This window comes from Paramormyrops kingsleyae, chromosome 16, assembly GCF_048594095.1.
Source record: "Paramormyrops kingsleyae isolate MSU_618 chromosome 16, PKINGS_0.4, whole genome shotgun sequence".
Taxonomy (NCBI): domain Eukaryota; kingdom Metazoa; phylum Chordata; class Actinopteri; order Osteoglossiformes; family Mormyridae; genus Paramormyrops; species Paramormyrops kingsleyae.
In genome coordinates this window covers 22,555,043-22,573,395 of record NC_132812.1, presented here as the reverse complement: position 1 = coordinate 22,573,395, position 18,353 = coordinate 22,555,043, and the positions used below count along the sequence as shown (strand labels likewise).

Sequence of the window (18,353 nt, the reverse complement as noted above, 5' to 3'; positions counted from 1 at the left end):
CGTCGACGTAATCGATTACGTCGACGCGTTGTCCCAACCCTACGGCTAATGCTGACATGCAGTTCATCATGTGGAACTCTTGGTAATAATGCTCTTGTTATACGCCCCCCCATATTCATGCCCCCCTTATCTTCACTCATCCCCTAGTAAATGCACCCGGACTCTGCTGCTGCCCAACTCAGGCTTTAGTCCGTGACACAAACCGTTCAGGTTTCAGATATCTGTGTCCCCCCCCCGCCTTTGTTTTTAATTCCACCTCTCTGGCTTTGTTATAAAAGCTTCCATATTCCCAAATAAAATCCCTGCTCCCTGGGTCATGTGACTCTGTTTGCCGTTTCACAGCTATACTCACTCAAGCTCAGCTGGAACAGAAACTAGGACAACTCGCTTTAAGGAAAGAAAATAACGCTATTAGCACAATTTTGAAGTTTTCATATCTTGGAATCAACCACATGTCTGTATTAAGTTTCAGTCCTGAAAAAATGTGGTGTCCATTGTTATTAATTTTTCCTTTATTTATTTGACAGTCTGAGATATCAGCTGTAGAAGTTTCACTTCTGGAAAGTCCACTTATGCGTTTTCCAGATGAGTAAACTGGTCCTTTTGGCTACGGCTGCCAGATTAGGATTTATGTACCTTTACTAACTGAAATCATGAGCTGGTTAACTGCCTGAACTCATCCATCTTTGGAGCTAATTGTCCTAGACTTAAATAAATCTGTGCTCACAGGACAGGTGAGCCACATGCTAACCTGTTAGCGTGTGTGAGCCGTCTCTTTCATTTTGGTGCAGCCACAGGCTCCGATATCCATCTATCCATCCATCCATCCATCCATTTGCCAGCCATTATCCAGTATAAGGTGGCAGTAAACATAGTGCATATCCCAGGCAGCACAGGTTAGAGGATTATGGAAAGGATGGTGGACATTCTCCACTTTTTATACAGGTGCTCTACACCCAGAACACTGTAGTATAAAATCATAAAAAGGTCTTTGTGTCTGCATTTAAAGAGTCATCCCACATTTACAATACTTCCTAGCCACGTTTTTGTACCTGATTTTATCCTGCAGCATAAACAGCAACAACAGGTTCAACTCTGAGACTTTCAAGCGGGCTTTGGAAAAAAGGGACATAGAGTTATTTGCGCAAGCCCACACCTGAGTCACACAGCTATTTCTGACATCGGGAATGAGATCCGGTGTCTGCTAGTTACATTTCCCTCCGCAGTCAATAGCCTGTGAATTCAAGCCAATTGCACAAGCGTCAGTCACCTGTGAAAAGCAGTGTGTGTGTTAACATTTGTACTACAAGTCAAAGCAGTAAAAAACATACAGAATCATAGGTTATTTTGCTAGAGATCTAAGACCCCAGTATGTCAGAAGTGTTGTGGACCATCAACCACGTCTCCCTTTAAAGACTTTCCTACAGTGTCATATGCAAACAAACTGTATGCTCTTATGTGAAACATAGTCGTTGGTCTCACTAGCTGGCAAAGAACTGAGAGGCTCCATCACAGAGGAAGTGTTTGAAAAAAATGCATTAAGTGGAACGGAAATGAGTCCTACGATGCCCAAAGGGACATGTACTACAGAGTGTAATGTATAAAGATACATTACTTGGCCAGATCGATGATTTAAACCTCCAGTGCCCAGAGAAAGAATTCAAATGAGATTCTTTGTGTGTAATCCCTGTTCTTACAGAACAGAACTACTCTATGTCTTTGATTGGGAAGGTTAGGCTTTGAGTGCATTTGTCGCTAATTGGTATTGTCTATTAGATCACACAACCTCCTGCACCAAAGGCTTCAGCCCACAGCCAATGAATCATGGCTATTAGAGCCAAAGAGATTCCAGATGTTTCTGCCTATAGATGTTTAATATGTAAAATATCTTAATTTATTAATTAAAAGCTATGTACCCACAAAGATCGAGAAGAGTGTAATGGATGACCCCGGAGTGTTGGACAGCCTTCTTAAAGAGATAGGTCTCAGAAAATGAAAGGTATGACGTTATACGCATATCCCACACCACGGCCGTTGGCTCTGGGACCCCATCGCAGGTGGGCCGCTCGAGGTCCACGTCTCACCTGGGCCACCTCTTCAAAGTCATCATGGCGCTTCTGCAGAGCCCGAGCCCGATGTAGCGACTTTCCCACGCCCGTGTGCTTGCTCAGGAAGGCCTCACCATGATTCTCGATCCAGTCCAGCACCTGCAGAGGCGGGGGCGAGGATGAGGCGGGACACAGGTGTTATCTGCCATATGGAACTGTCGGAGAACCTTACATCCAGTGCTGGCACAAGATGGGAGACTTTGTGAAAGACTGAGGAGTGGATCCAGTAAGCACCGAATGAAACTGAGGGGGATTCCCGCTTGTTGTGTGATGGTTTCTCTCAAGGGGTTCTGATAATTGTCCCTCCCCGGGAACACATGTTCAGCCGTACAGCAGGAGGGGTCATTTGTGGTCAGTGGTCATGGTTGCCGTTGACTGGAGTCAAGAATTTGATGGCCTTTATCTCCCTGAGGTGAAGGCTGTACTGCATTCCCAGCAGAGATAGGGTGGGCCAAGCTTTGTGAAGGAATAGGGGCAGCAAGAAGCAGCTCAGTGCAGAAGTAAGGCTCTCAGAAACATAAAACCTACAGTGCAGAAGACCATTACGCTCGGAAAGTACTGATTTAGCTCAGACGTGGGGCCTTGAGGGATTGTAAACACTTCCATGAACACTGTAATGTGACTTAAACCCGCCCCCCTAAAAAAATCTGTTCGTGTTTAACATTTTTTTAAAGCAAAACAAGCGAGTCGGACGCCTCAGGGAAAGCACTTCAGCAATCCCAGCCACGACTTGCCAAAATGACACGTTTCCCGTTTTTATCTCCTTATCCCCCATCCCCAGATTCCCCAAGTGCAATTTATCCTGACCTTGAACTGAAGGTGTATGTCGTCGCCCCCCCCCACCTAGTGAGGTGTTCACAGAGCAACGTGATTTCCAGCTAGTGAATGAGGATGACTCCGAGGGGGCGACAATAAACCATCAGGAATGTAAACAGCACGGCCTTAAACACGACGTCGGGGTTTAATGTTTAAACATGAGCCGGGCGCTCAGACCCGGGGGGGCTGTTCTGGGTCAGCATCCTATTTACAAACAATGTGCGTAAAGTAAACAGTCTGCTCAGTCCACACGGCCATTATAAACCCCCAAAAATCCAGGCAAAATCATAAATCATCATTAATGTCTAAGCGGCAGTCGAATACCCATGCGGCAGAACTGCGGCGACGCTGAGTTCTGTTTACACGACATGGCTTTTATTTCATATTTCACTTCAGAATGAAAGTTGAGGGCAGTCATTAGACAGTCTGCAGACTGTCGGCATGACGCCTAGTTCTCAAAGAGGTGCTGTCCTCTTCCCGTGTGGCAAAACATTGAGAGGACATCTTCCTTGTATTGTTGAAATGAGATGAATGCGTCAACGTTGGCCGTTGGAAGTGAGGCAAAAGTATCCTGGCAGGTCTATGTGCCTGATGTTTCCTGAAGGGTTTTATATGCACCCCATTGGGGATCTGGATCCCACCATTACAGATGCCCCCAGAACCCTCCATTCTGAACAGTGGGTTTCCTTCAGGATGGTCCAAAGCAGACTATCCTCTGTCCCCACTTCTCATGACAGCACCTCAGTCCAGCCAGAAATACACAAGGGTGATAATCAATTAGCCCCGCCGACCCCCCCCCCCCCCCCCCCCCAGGCTGGGATATAAAGGGCAGCGTTGTCTGCCGCAGGAATTATGCAGCAAACAGAGTGACGGCAAACGGGAATCGGACAGTAATGAGCAACGTGACTACATGGCAACAAAATGTCACCTCAAATGTCCCAGCCACACGTTTCACAGCCCCCCGCCCCCCCCCCCCCAACCACCTCCAGAACCTGCATGTCTGATTACAGGAGCCCACAGCTCCTGAAATTGCCTATTTTGTCTGCAGGTTCGCCACCTCAAAGGGAGATTTGCCCTAATTTGATATCTTTCACCGCAGCACACAGTTTCTGAAGCATCTCACCGCTCTGACAGCTTAATGCGGCTCACCGGCTCCTGCTGGTGGCATGTGTACTTTCAGGAAAATTACATGTTTTGCACAAACCTGGGGACCCACCAAGGACCAGGTGCCAGCCAAGCACCACTGTGGTGTCAGCAGTGCTCCTAACCCAGTGGAGTTTGACACACTCGCATTAACACGCATTTCATACACCTTTCACAGACTGGCAGACATTTCACATACACTCCTGGGCAAAAAAACATGGGCAAAACCCAAAATCCCAGATTTCAGCTCTATAGAGAAAACCTGGTCTGACATCAAACACACACTAGCCTGAAAATGTTGTTTACCTGCTGATCAACTGTTTGAAGCCATTAACACTGAGGGGAACAAAACAGACTCTTCTTTCTGTAAAAAGCCGCCGGCATGTTTATCCAAAAGACCGATACATTTAAGGAAATCATTCTTGCTAATGTCCTGACCAATTATTTTCTGTTGAGACCCTTAAAGATTAATGCTTTGCAGTTTTGGGTTTGGCCCACGTACATCCCATAAACACACTTTGGCGTGCATTTCATTCACATGCACACACACGCAGTAAGCACACTTACTCTGTAATATATAATACACACACGTACTTTCTGCACTCACACACCAAGCCACAGGATCACATGACACTTTTTGCTCACCTGCAGAGTCCTCAGTACACACAAGCCATAGTAATTATTCATCAAGTCAAGAGAGCCAAGTCAACCGCATCCCTGACCCCCACCCCCAGTGCAGGTCTGGGTTTGTTTAACTCCAGCTCTTGTTTTCGGCACTGGGGGCTGGCACGATCCCACTGAGGATCCCCATCCCCGTATACTCGAACCCAGCCTCGCCCTACCGTTTGCAATAAGGACTCGGGGTGGGGGGGTGGGGCGTTGGAGGATATTAACCATGCTTCACGGCCAAAATACAGAGGAAATTACTGACAAAGTGCCTTTTTGATTAGATAGCCATTGTGATGCCCATTTTCACGCCTACTGAGTGCGGGGCGGTGGTGAGCCTGGGGATGGTCTCAGGAAGCACTGAGCACGAGGCAGCAGACAGGCTGACAGTCCATTGCGGTGCTCACACTCACACTCACACTCACACACACACACACACACAGTCATGAAATCACCTCTTTTTGGGGACCGCTGATTCATTTCTATGGGAAAAATGCTAATGCTAACTATGACAACCTTAACCCCTACCCAGCACTAACCATAACCATAAGTAACCAAACAAAATACGAGACTTTTGGCATTTTTTGTTTTTTGATTGCAGTCATGGATATTTGTGGAGACCCAAAAAAAGGTCCCCACAACGTCATAACAGGTTTTTTTTTTTTATCACATTCACACACTAGGCAATTTGGAGAAAAAGTTTACATAGCCACAGTGAGATCTGCACATGGATGGACTGGGAACCAGTGGATGAATTTAATCTATAACTGGGAGGGAGCGAGTTGTCCTCCATACTGCCCCCCTCCCCCCACCTGGTGACTCAAGCACAGTGTTTTTCAGTGCTGCAATATAACATCAGCCTGACACTTCAACTGTGATGTATGAGTCTAGCATTGGGGGACTGACCCAGTGAAAAACTGGGATCAAACCCATTTAATACTGGTCCTGGAGGGCCCTTTGTTTGCTTTCGTCTCATTATTACTCTGCAGTCTCTTGGATGTTAAGGGTGGTTATTTCATATATCTTCTCCACCTGCAGGTCCTGGAGTAAATCAAGCAAAAGGAGGAACTGGCCTAACCAACCCCCCCACCCCACCCCCACCCTACCTGCTGCACGTCCTGCTGGAAGACGCAGAGCTGCAGCCGCTGGTGCAGCCGGACTTTGCGGTGCTGCCAGATGCCCTCTAGGCGGCGCTGGTGGTGCAGCACCTCATGCACTACGTCCAGCACGCAGTGCACCGCCTTGGAGTAGTTGGCCGTGGCCGTCAGTGACTCGGAGTTCCCGGGGCTCAGGGGTCGCTGCAGGACATCCAGCAGCGCCTTTCCATCCTGACTGACCTGGGGGGGGGGGCGCATAACAGACACGCCATTCATACACCAGATCATTCGGTAATTAAATTAAATCACGTAGGCCGACACACAAAGGGATGAAGACAATGACGGTACATTTTCAATGAAATGGGTAACAATGAAGAACAAAACCTTCATCCATCCATCCTGTTCTGCTGACGGCAGAACGGGAACAAAACATGGAGGACATAATATATAATAAAAACAAGACAAGAGGCAGGCTTACATTCAGATTAAATTGTGTTTTGACGCACAATTCTTTTTTTTTTTTGACATAACTGGCACACAAATACACATTTTCTGTATAAAGCGGTTTGTGCGACAATTTCTTGTTGTAACGGCGCAAATGCTTACTTATTGTATTTTAACCAAATGTGTACTTCGTTCACGGTATAAAGGTTAAAATGCGTGGTCAGTAATATATGCATCAGTGGTCCAAAACCTTTTCCTGATTTGGCCATAAACCACAAAGAATGTTACATAAAAAATTTAAGCTCAGAATATTGTTTTATCCAGAAAAAAACAAAAAAAAAAGAACAGGCTAAACAGACACATTGGAGATCGGTATCTTAGCAATAAGAGATGTGCTGTTTCATCAGAAATCTGACAGTCTGTCCAGCCTTCCTGGTAAATATGCCAGTAAATCTACCTGCATATACGCTGTCATTTCCCTGTTGTCTATCATCTCTTGAGAGCTATAAGGATCTTGTCGTAAAAATCAATATTGTTTGTTTCGGATACATTAGGATCAGCTTATTTAGTGCTCTGGGCCAAAGGGCTAGTTGAGTGATAATCGCAATAAATCCAGATCATTCGGGTGCTGATGCATTACTGAAGGCTCTGCTAACGTTTCAGTTTCCGGTTGCCGGCCCCACAGCCCTTCCTCTATCACGGTTTCCTGCGTGGGGAAAAAGTCGCTTAGAGATACTAAGATAAGCACATTAGCGAAAGCCGGGTGAGAAGTGCCCGTGTTGGCGGACGAGCAGCTGAGAAGCGGGGGGCCGGCGTGGGCGGAGCCTCACCTCGGCGTAGGCCTGGGTGACCTGCTCGTACAGCGTCTGGTGGTGGTGGATGGCCATCTCCAGCTCCTGCATCTCCGAGGGCAGCCCCCCGTCGCTGCACATCTTGCACCAGGCCTCCACACCGGACAGGAACTGGGGGGAGGGGGCGAGCGGGACCGGTTATAATTAGCGAGTGGATCTCATGTAGCCTGTGCTGCTATCTCCTTTAGCAACCTGAGCACCTGCCCACCCAGGTAAGAGTACCGGTTGCCACAAACCGCTGCTACTGATGTGGAACTCAAGCCTCATGCACCCCCCACCCCCCCCCCCTCGCCCCCGCCCAAGGAGGCACAAAGCGGAGGATCCTGGAGAGCTACCTGCTCGGCCTTCTGGTGGAAGACGGAGGACATGGTGAGGATGGTGCTGCGCTCGTCCAGAGCGGCAGCGAAGCTCTTCCACTCCTGGTCCAGCTGGCCCGAGATCTGCTTGATCTGCTGTGAGGCGTAGTGGCCCGCCTCGCTCAGGCGCGATGCCACCGACACGATGCGGCTGATGTTTACGTAGGCGTTCTGGGATGGGGGGGCATGGGAGGCACATGTCATGGTATAATGGGACCTGTTGTATTTGGGTCAAAATCTCTAACACTTCTGATCAGATGGCTGTCTGCAAGGCGACTGATGTCGTACTGATGGATATCAATCATGAATATCTATTCATCTTCTGTAACTGCTTATCCGATTCAAGGTTACGGGACGTCCACAGACTATCCAAGAGCCTAGAGACACAAGGGAGGAGACACCTCAGTATGGGGGTCCCAGCCCATCGCAGGGAATGCTCACATATCAGTCACTCACACAAGCACACCTATGAGCAATTTAATAACTCCAAGCATGTTTTTGGACTGTGGGGGGAACCCAGAGTACTTGGAGGAAACCCCATGACGACACGGGGAAATATGCAAACTCCACACACAGAGGTGAAGATTTCGGGTCCAGAGAGTACAAATCCAGACCAAGATTTTGTTTCAACCACCCAGTCGAGTTTAAAGAGTCACAGTCACAGAGTACTCAACTGGTTGGTTGAAGCAAAATCCTGGTCTGGATTTGTACTCTCTGGACCTGAAATCTCCACCTATGTTCACACATGTGGGATTTTAGCCTAGACTCAAATCCTGGTGCTACAGGTGTTAGGCAACAGTGCTAAGCACTGCACCTCCCTAAATAACAAGACTCCCTGTAAAACAAATAATATTAATAATATTCAGAGTGACGATGAGCATCCTTCAGAAGCCTCAAAGGGAGATCTGCTGGGTGGGGTTAGCAAAGTCAGCGGACTCTGCGTGACTCTGACAGGAGACACTCTGCCCCTCGGCCGCCCCTCCGGCGATTGATCCGCCCACACACGGGCGCGCACTCGCTCGCACGGCCCGCACGGCCATCTGCCTTCCCTCCCCAGCAGGACCCCTGGCAGTCCTCCACTCGCTCCCGCCATCATCCCCCTGCCCGCGGTCCGTGACCAGATTCACATCAGCGGCGATGGGCCATTCATCTGTGACCAGGCCACAGCTTCAGCCCTGGTCTGCCTCTGGCCAAAAACAAGGCAAACCGCCAATTAGGTGCTGAGCCATTTTTTAATCAGTTTGTGTCCTTTTATCTGCGGTTGAGTTACATAATCAAACTGTTTGTATTGTTTGGGCTGGACCAGAGGAATAACTGCCCAGGAATGCAAGGAAATTGTTCTCCATTGTGGGGGCGGGGCCAGTCAGTAAAGGGGGCGGGGCTAGGGAAGACACTGCTGCATCGCTCAAAGAACAAAGCCAGAGGTGGCAGGTAAGGGGGCGGGGCTAGTGGCCCATGCCCATATATGAACCGGACCAAATTCTCCATGGTTCCTTCCTTCAGTCACTTGCTCAGTAGGAGACACTTTCATCCAACATGCCAGGGAGTCCCACACCTTGCACCGTGTGAGTCTACAGCCTGGTACCAAGGTGGGACCGTGTGTTTTTCTGTCAGTCAGCTGTCTGTCAATCAGACTGGCCATACTGTTGGGCGGGGTCTCTAATAATGGCATTCTGGGAAAAAAAGGCTCCACTGAAATGCTGTTGTGGTGCCGGGGGGTCACATGGCTGGGGGCAAGGCTGCACACAGATGGGGCTGGGCCTTTGAAAAATTCTACCAAATGCACCCCCTCTAGACCAAAGCTACCATTACATTCATGGGGCCCCAAGCATCTGGGCCCATGACTATCTCCTCCTTTAACCCCCCCTTGTGGCCAGAGCAATTTCAATACATGCTGTAAGTAAATAAATGAAAGTCAACATGGGGGGGGGGGAGGTCTTCATGAGTCCATTCCCTGCCTTTTATGGATCTGCTTAGGCCATGCCTCCCCCACGACGATCTGCCGGCTCCTGCCAGGCTGACCTACCATAGAGTTCATGGCAAAGTGGTTGTGTTGTGTCTGTAGGTCCATGGCGTGCTGGTAGTTGACTCCTATCTCGGTGTGGCTCTGCAGGAACAGCTCCTTGTTGTGACTGATCCAGTCGAACATCTGCAGGGAGAGGAGAGTGAGGAGGCGAAAAGTGAATGACGTGTAACTGTCTTGCTTGACAGGCCTTCAGGCTGATCTTCAAAATGGCATGTCATAGTGCTACAGAATCGCATTAAGCTGTCCAGGCGTTTGGAGTACAATACTAAGGAAGCTAGATTTCTACGAACATGTAAAAACGGTCACTTTCCTCTCCATAAATACAGCCTAAAAGCTTTTATGATGATTATTATTCGACAATGCATAAACAATGTCGGAAATCCCAAAATATCAACCTGTGAAATGTCGGCCTGCCTTGGCCTGCAGCAAATATCATAAGAATATTATTTGAACGGTGCAAGGTTATCATTACACGGCATCGACCGGCCTCGCTGGGGACAAAGAGTAGAAGGTATCAATTGTCCGTCTTCGCTTTAGGCCGACCCATCAGTGAGAAACACCGGGTTGAGTAAAACATTTCCAAATTGCTCTTTTATGCTCTGCTCTGAAAGCAGGCCTTGTGCTGTGAAGGGCCCCTGTTTGTGGACAGCTGAAGGCCCACCATTCAGCATCCAGGACAGACAAGGGGAGTCATTAGCTGACAAATAAACAGCAGGGCCTCATCCTCCAGCTCAGGACCCTGCTGCAGAGGGACATTATGGGTGCGGAAGCGGCCTGCCACTGCGGCCTGCCAGAAGGACAGCTGCTCCGGTCATGAGCAGGTCCCCTTTAATGAAAGAGCCTGGTGTGGCAGATCCGGACGGGGCGATCCCTCACGCGCCTCCACATTCTCCATTCGGCAGATGGTACGCCCCTCCGGGCCGGCAAACAAGAATGTGTCATCGGCCGTCCCCTCCGGGAGACCGGACCTCGCTAAATGAGTCGCTAGATGTTTAATCTACAGGTCTGTGTTGCCGAACATCACTGCTGTGCCTCTGAAGCCCGGCAACTAGCTGTCGGCGTCATGGGGCAACGATGTCGGCGTCGTGGGGACGCCCGGGCCTTGTTTGGGGCGGCCGGCCGTGCGGCGTTTTCGGTTGCCATAGTTACATGGCTGCATCAGGCACTGTGTTTTTCTTTTCAGCATTCTTCTGCCTCATTACTGAGGGAAATCAGGGGACAGGTTCTGCTGCTCGACTGCAAAAGCATAAGTAAGCCTGTCCTGTGTTTTGGGGTTACCCTCAAAACTGTGTTTTCATCTGAAAATAGCCACTGGCAGCACAGTGGCTCAAAGAGAAGCGGCACAGCCTCACACCTACAGGATTGGGGATTTCAGGTTCTCTCCCCCTGAGAGTGTGCGGCGTGTTCATGATCTCCCTGAGCTTCTGCACATTTCCTCCCACCACTCAAAGATGTGTAGTTAGGTGAAATGATGTCATATTGTATGGGTGATGATACAAGGTACAACTTCTTGAACAGTGTTGCTGACCGATGAGGCTAGCGCAATTTCTCATTGATATTGGGGAACAAATATACATGTGAAAAACTTGAATCAGCAGCAGGCAACTGTTAAAGATCATCAAGATCCTGACGAGTTGCCCTTTATCTCTTCTGGTTGGCGACTGCCCAGTAATAGGGCTCAAAATGTTGCCCTGTGTATCATCACCTTAAGAGTGTGGGTACATGTGACTGACTGGCATCCCATCCGCACTGAGGCCAGGTTTGCGTTCTGAGCTTCCCAGGGTAGCCTGCACTGGATAAGGGCTTATGGAAGTCAGATTCTGCAGATTCTGCAGATAACCATGATATTGTATTCTGTGATGGGGGAGTAGGATTTCCCCCGGAAAACATTCGCCTGAGACAAAAGAACGTCGCCTCTGCAGATCTCATCACCAGTGAATCGCATTTGGAAACCCTTTCTCTAGCAGGCGAAAAAGGGAAAGCGTGTTGTCAGTGCTCACAGCGCACAACTGTACTGCCGCCACGGGGTGCCAGGGGGCGACAAAAGCGTGCGTTCGATAGGACGGTCGTTAGCATCTAAGAATTCCGACACGACGTGAATTCTGGGAAAGTCACAGTAGAGCTACTTAGCTACCAACCCCAAAGACGTGTGCAAACGTTCACACCAGCAGCATATATAACCAGAGGAATTCTCCTGTGCTTCTCAGGTCAAGCCTTTGCCTGTTTAGCCCCTGCCACTGGTGGCACTGGAGTAATCATTTTTAAAGACGGAGAGTAATTCCAGCAAACAGAGAGAAATGTGCATCTAAACATCCATCCATCTATCACCCACCCTTCTCACTGAGCCTTGAGTGCATCCCAGAATCAATGGGACACAAGGCAGGGACCACCCTGGACTGGATGCCACTGAGAAACGTTCAGTAGAATTAATTTATCCGAAACCTCATAACCTACATAAGTGTGCATAGCACCAGACGTAGTATGGCTTCCCTCAAATGAGTTGCACACTCATCACAAAGCTCTCCCGCGACTTGAAAGGCCTTCCTCTGGGCTCCATCTCCTCTAACGTCATGAGGAGACCACAACTTATAAACCCCACAGCTTTTCAACATAAATTCCAGTCTTCAGGAAAGGAGCTCAGATGCTCGTCTGCCTGCCAGCCGGAGATGTGATTCGTTATTGCGGGGCGGCGGGGAATTTGAGGCTGAGAAGACGCCCCCCCCCCCCAGTCCTACACCGCTTATCATTATTGCCCTTTTGATGTCTGGCTTCCTTCTCCGGCAGAGGAGATCTTACTCCTCTGACTCCCGGGGCTCTCTGCTCTCAATGGCGGCCTTTCCGATGTGAAACGTGCGTGGAGAATTCCGCCCGTGGGGGCGGCGGCCCTTTTCTCTGTCAAGTGGCCTGTTCTGGTGGAGCGATCGGGTCGTGGGGAGTCTGCAGCCACACTGAAGTCGGTTCTCAGTAGCTGGGGCAGCCAGTCAAGCCTTAATGACATGGCTAGCTCGATGACGGCTCACTCAAAGGCAGAAGTGCACTTAAGAAACAGTTTTTGAACTCACTGTTTCTCCAGTTCAGAGATAGGGCTTGGGCCTGAAACACCACAATATGTGTTGAAGTTTATCTATTTCATTTGTATCGAAATTATACACTCACCTAAAGGATTATTAGGAACACCATACTAATACGGTGTTTGACCCCCTTTCGCCTTCAGAACTGCCTTAATTCTAAGTGGTATTGATTCAACAAGGTGCTGAAAGCATTCTTTAGAAATGTTGGCCCATATTGATAGGATAGCATCTTGCAGTTGATGGAGATTTGTGGGATGCACATCCAGGGCACGAAGCTCCCGTTCCACCACATCCCAAAGATGCTCTATTGGGTTGAGATCTGGTGACTGTGGGGGCCATTTTAGTACAGTCAACTCATTGTCATGTTCAAGAAACCAATTTGAAATGATTCGAGCTTTGTGACATGGTGCATTATCCTGCTTGAAGTAGCCATCAGAGGATGGGTACATGGTGGTCATAAAGGGATGGACATGATCAGAAACAATGCTCAGGTAGGCCGTGGCATTTAAACGATGCCCAATTGGCACTAAGGGGCCTAAAGTGTGCCAAGAAAACATCCCCCACACCATTACACCACCACCACCAGCCTGCACAGTGGTAACAAGGCATGATGGATCCATGTTCTCATTCTGTTTACGCCAAATTCTGACTCTACCATTTGAATGTCTCAACAGAAATCGAGACTCATCAGACCAGGCAACATTTTTCCAGTCTTCAACTGTCCAATTTTGGTGAGCTTGTGCAAATTGTAGCCTCTTTTTCCTACTTGTAGTGGAGATGAGTGGTACCCGGTGGGGTCTTCTGCAGTTGTAGCCCATCCGCCTCAAGGTTGTGCGTGTTGTGGCTTCACAAATGCTATGCTGCATACCTCGGTTGTAACGAGTGGTTATTTCAGTCAAAGTTGCTCTTCTATCAGCTTGAATCAGTCGGCCCATTCTCCTCTGACCTCTAGCATCAACAAGGCATTTTCGCCCACAGGACTGCCGCATACTGGATTTTTTTCCCTTTGCACACCATTCTTTGTAAACCCTAGAAATGGTTGTGCGTGAAAATCCCAGTAACTGAGCAGATTGTGAAATACTCAGACCGGCCCGTCTAGCACCAACAACCATGCCACGCTCAAAATTGCTTAAATCACCTTTCTTTCCCATTCTGACATTCAGTTTGGAGTTCAGGAGATTGTCTTGACCAGGACCACACCCCTAAATGCATTGAAGCAACTGCCATGTGATTGGTGGATTAGATAATTGCATTAATGAGAAATTGAACAGATGTTCCTAATAATCCTTTAGGTGAGTGTAAGTATTATTTATTATTGATGGCTAAAGGAAAATCAGTTGATGTTACTGTTAACTAAGGTAACATAAGTGACAGAGGCAGACTTTAGTTGAGTTTGTCCCCCATAAATCCATCCATCCATCCATCTTAAGCCTATCCTAGGCAGCATAGGGCACAAAACAGGGGGACAGCCTAGGGGAGGGATTCAGACCTCCATTGGGGAGGTGTGGCCAAAGTGACCAGTGGACAAGCACAGGAAATGACCTCAGAGCCACCACACTCACCTTCTCAGCGTCCTGCTCAAAGAGCCGCAGCTGAAAGCACTGGTCCAGCTTCAGCTTGCGCACGTGCCACATCTGGTGCAGATGCTGCCGTGTAGAGTGCAGCTTGTCTAGTAGGGCGGTGACCTTGGGCACCAGGCTCTGGAAGTCAGCGCGTCCAGAGGCCCGACCCCGGCTGGAGAAACCCCCGCCACTGGCCTCGGCCCCTCCCCCAGCCGCAGCCCCACCCCCTGCCCCGCCCCCAGGCCCACCCCCGCGAATGCATTGCAGCAGCCTCTGGCCCTCGCGGTCCAGCTCTTCCACGGGCGCCTTGACTACCAGTTTCTTCAAATGTGCATGCTCGTCGATGAGGCGTCGGGCTCCTTCCACGTCCACCGGGAACTCCTTCTTCGCCAGCTGCTCCTGCAGCTCCTCCAGACGGGAGAGGAGGTGCGAGGCGTTGCCGATGAACTCCTCCAGGGACACGCGCAGCTCCAGCCACTCCTCGTGGTCGTACTCCAGTGAGCCGTCGAAGTCGTCCGTCAGCTGGGAGGGGTCCACCAGCTTCGTGAGCCCTTCCACAGACACCATGCTGGTCTGAGACAGCAGGAGAGAGGGAACAGGAGGTCACCGCACGGCCGTGGGGGCGAGCTGCCGGCGTGCATCTCTGCTTATAAGTACAGTTAGCCAATAATACCATTAGCATAGTTAAAATTCATATGAGGGTGGCATGGTGGTTAGCATTGTCGCCTCACATCTCTGGGACCCGGGTTCGAGTTCTTGCCATGGCTCTGTGTGTGGAGTTTGCATGTTATCCCTGTGTCGTAATGGGGTCCCCCCCCCCACAGTGCAAAAATATGCTGCGGTTGATTGGAGTTACCAAATTGCCTGTAGGTGTGTGTGAGTGTGCCCTGTGATGGGTTGGCACCTCATCCTGCCCTGTGCTCATAGGTCCCAGACCCCCTGTGACCATTAATAGGAGATGCAGTTACCCAAGATGGATAGAAGAGAGCCATATTAGTTAAGTGTGTTTATATATTAGCAATACTGTAAAGAATTTTGAAAGGTATTCCACGATACATGGTCTTTTTGAAAGGTACAAATTTTTGATCTATCCATTTGCCATGTTTAGCCTGTTTCGTTTGCCCGTGTTTGCATGGTTTTGTGATAAAACTGCTCATACATAATGATTGCAGCACATATTTTGTCTGTTTAAACACATATATATGTTGCTTCAAAGTGGTTATGCTGTTAAATATGTTAATAGATGCTACACATTTCTCAGCCAATGTGTTCCAGAATGACCCAGGTGCTCCACTGAGGAATGACTGTCGACCCAGCGATTTCTGCCTCAAATCCGCGGATGTGGAAAACAAATTCCATCCCCACTTCACCCGCTCTTCCTCTTCTGTTGCGTTAATTTAAAATGCAATTAAATATGATTAACTGTAGAGAAATCATCACATTCTTCATAGTGGCTTCCCTCCAGAGCACTCACCTCTATCAGCACGAAATATTAAAATATGAAAGAGGAAAAAAATAACAAAAATAAGCACGAGTGGGACTAAGGGGACTCCAGAAAGTTATCACCGGGCAGGATTAGGAAAGCAGAGGAGGGGTTTTTACGATTAATTAAAGTTAAATAAAAATTTATTGACACAAACCATTTCTGGAAGTTCAGTTGAAGGCTACATTGTAAAACTTGCAATAAAGATATCACTTCCATACAGCTTTGATTAATGATAATAGATCATGATCGAAATTAAGCGAAGCAGAGCTGATTGTTTGTCCTGGTTCTGATTTCCCAGAATCCTTTGGTGCGCCACAGCGTGGGATTCTGGGACGGGCTCACCTCGAAGCTGAACTTGGCACTGCCGAAGTTGGTCTTCTGCTTCTGCCAGAAGTTGTCGGGCTTGATGATGAGGGCCACGCAGATCTCGGCGGGGAAGGCCTCCTGCAGGGTCTTCAGCAAGGGCTTGATCAGGTCCCACTTGGAGCCGCGCATGTCGATGATCACCGTGAAGCCCCTCTTGCACACGTCCTCGCTGGGGAAGGATGCGTAAGGGGCGGAGGATTAAACCTTCCCGCCACGTGGCCCCTCCCCCCAAAGCCTGCGCCCACACAGGCAACCGCTCCCCCTGCCGAGTTCTTAGTCTATTTTTGCAGGGCGGCACAGAAGCATGTACACTATATGGCCAAAAGTATGCAAACACCCAAATTAATCAGAGGAATTTCCAGTTTAATCCACACCCACCTCTGACACAGGTGTATAATTAAGCACAGTCTCATGATCTCCTGCAACAAACATCATCAGCAGAATGGGTGGCTGTACAGAAGAGGTTAGTGACTTTCCACTCAGCACGATAAGATGCCATCTTTTTGCCCTACTGGAGCTGTCCTGGTCAAATACAGGTGAAGTTACTGTATCGGTCAAAACATCTGGGAACAAGTTCAGTTGTTCAGCCACACAAACTCACAGAGAGGGACCAGATCACCCAACATCAGTCCCCAAAATGAATGGCAGCAAATCCAGCAATGTCCCAGTATCTAGTGGAAAGCTTTGCCAGAAACGTAGAGGCTACTAAAGCAACAATAAATTGACTGACTTCACATCAACATCCTTGTTTTCGTAATGAGATGTTGGACAAGCTGGTGTCCACATACTTTTTGACCATGTAGTGTAGCTGTCACTCATTGGGTATATCTGAGTTTAAAGAGGATGCTATTGGTCACTTTTACAACCCACTGATTTCTCTTCATGTATCAGAAACCATGCTTTAGCTGCCAGAAAACTTTATGCCTAATTACATATAAATTCCTAAATAAATCGCTATTATAAAACAAAGCAACTCTTATTTCACAAGACTGCATTTATTACAATTCTTGTGGATCTTAAAAAACCTTCATATAGATGAGGATTTCCTCCAAATACTCCAGTTTCATCCCGCAGTGTAATGACATGCTGTTAAGCTAACCATTGTCTCAGTAGTGCATGAGTGTCTTTAGGTATTTTCACTGCATTCCATTCGGGGTCTATCCCCACCATGTGTGGGTAAGGCTCCAGCCCCCCCCCTCCCAGAATACTATTGAGGATTGCTGATTAGAAGATGAATGTATAGTTGTACATGACAAGGATCTATGAGCCATATGTGACAGAAGCTCACAGGGAAGTGACATCGTCACAAGCTGGCACTCGCCCCAGCTACCGAGGGCCCCGTGTCGCCACCCACGCGCCAACCTGACGGCGTTGGCAGCACGTGAGGCTTAAGCCTCTTAATATCTTGCCATTGGCCACGAGAACTGTGCCACAATATGAAACGCCCTGACCGCGCGCAACGCAGCGAGGATGACCGAACTGGGAAAGATGGCACCTTCTGCTCTGAGAGCCACAGTCCTCAGTCCGTCAGGCAAACTGAAAGCCAGCTAAGGCCTTATACCAGGGGTGCCCAATACGTCGATCGCGATCTACTGGTCGATCGCAAAGGTAGAGTGGGTAGATCGTATGGCATGAAAAATAGAGGATGGATGACGCACCAGCTGCTGCAAGACTCCAGCAAGCGACCGAGTCGCCCAGTTAGCCTCCAATTTATTTCTATTAAACTTAAAAGGTATAAAAATGAATGGGGGAGCTGGACCAAGGAAGAAGCCAAAAAATCTACCACTTCCATACGGAATGGGAGGAGGACTGTTTTTATTCCCCATGTCATATTCAAAGTGTGTTTACTTCACCTGTCAGTCTACCGTTGCTTTTCCGAAGAAGGGAGCGGCATTTTCAGACTGTTCATAAAAACTACGACATTAACGAAAAGCGAGCTGAGGAAGAGAAAGGTGAAGGAACTAAAATCCCAGTTCAATTCAAAAATACTTTATTTATCCTAAAGGGAAAATAATAATAAAGAATACTCAATATATTTATAATTAAATATATGTTTTGCATTTTTATAGTAGGTAGATCATTTTCATGGTCATTTATAAGTAGCTTGCAAGCTGAAAAAGTGTGGAGACCCCTGCCTCATGCCATTACCCATGATGCTCATCGACGGCCTTGACATCAGCTAGCAGCTAACGGTCATGGGGGCACTCTGCCTCACTGTCCTCCTACCTGGGCACAGTGGAGAGGTAGGTCACCATTTTCCGCAGGTCTTCCTGCTTTATTCTGTCGTGGTTGCTCCTGGCTGGGAAGGTTAAGATCGGACCACCCCGTTTATCCCGGCCACCTGAAAGACAATTGGTCAGG

General features: G+C 48.6%; 1 protein-coding gene across 2 annotated transcripts in view; it reads right to left on the bottom strand.

Moving 5' to 3' along the window:
- The window catches only part of LOC111858319 (kalirin-like), a 142,071-nt gene that overhangs the window by 75,223 nt on the left and 48,495 nt on the right, over nt 1–18,353 (bottom strand). For both annotated transcript variants that reach the window (XM_023839981.2, XM_023839982.2), the window contains exons 3-10: nt 18,219–18,333; nt 15,969–16,161; nt 14,141–14,713; nt 9,508–9,630; nt 7,461–7,652; nt 7,105–7,236; nt 5,840–6,070; nt 2,085–2,207 (exon numbers count right to left, since the gene is read on the bottom strand). In XM_023839981.2, coding sequence (XP_023695749.1) covers nt 2,085–2,207; nt 5,840–6,070; nt 7,105–7,236; nt 7,461–7,652; nt 9,508–9,630; nt 14,141–14,713; nt 15,969–16,161; nt 18,219–18,333 — 1,682 coding nt within the window. The remainder of the gene's footprint in view (nt 1–2,084; nt 2,208–5,839; nt 6,071–7,104; nt 7,237–7,460; nt 7,653–9,507; nt 9,631–14,140; nt 14,714–15,968; nt 16,162–18,218; nt 18,334–18,353) is intronic.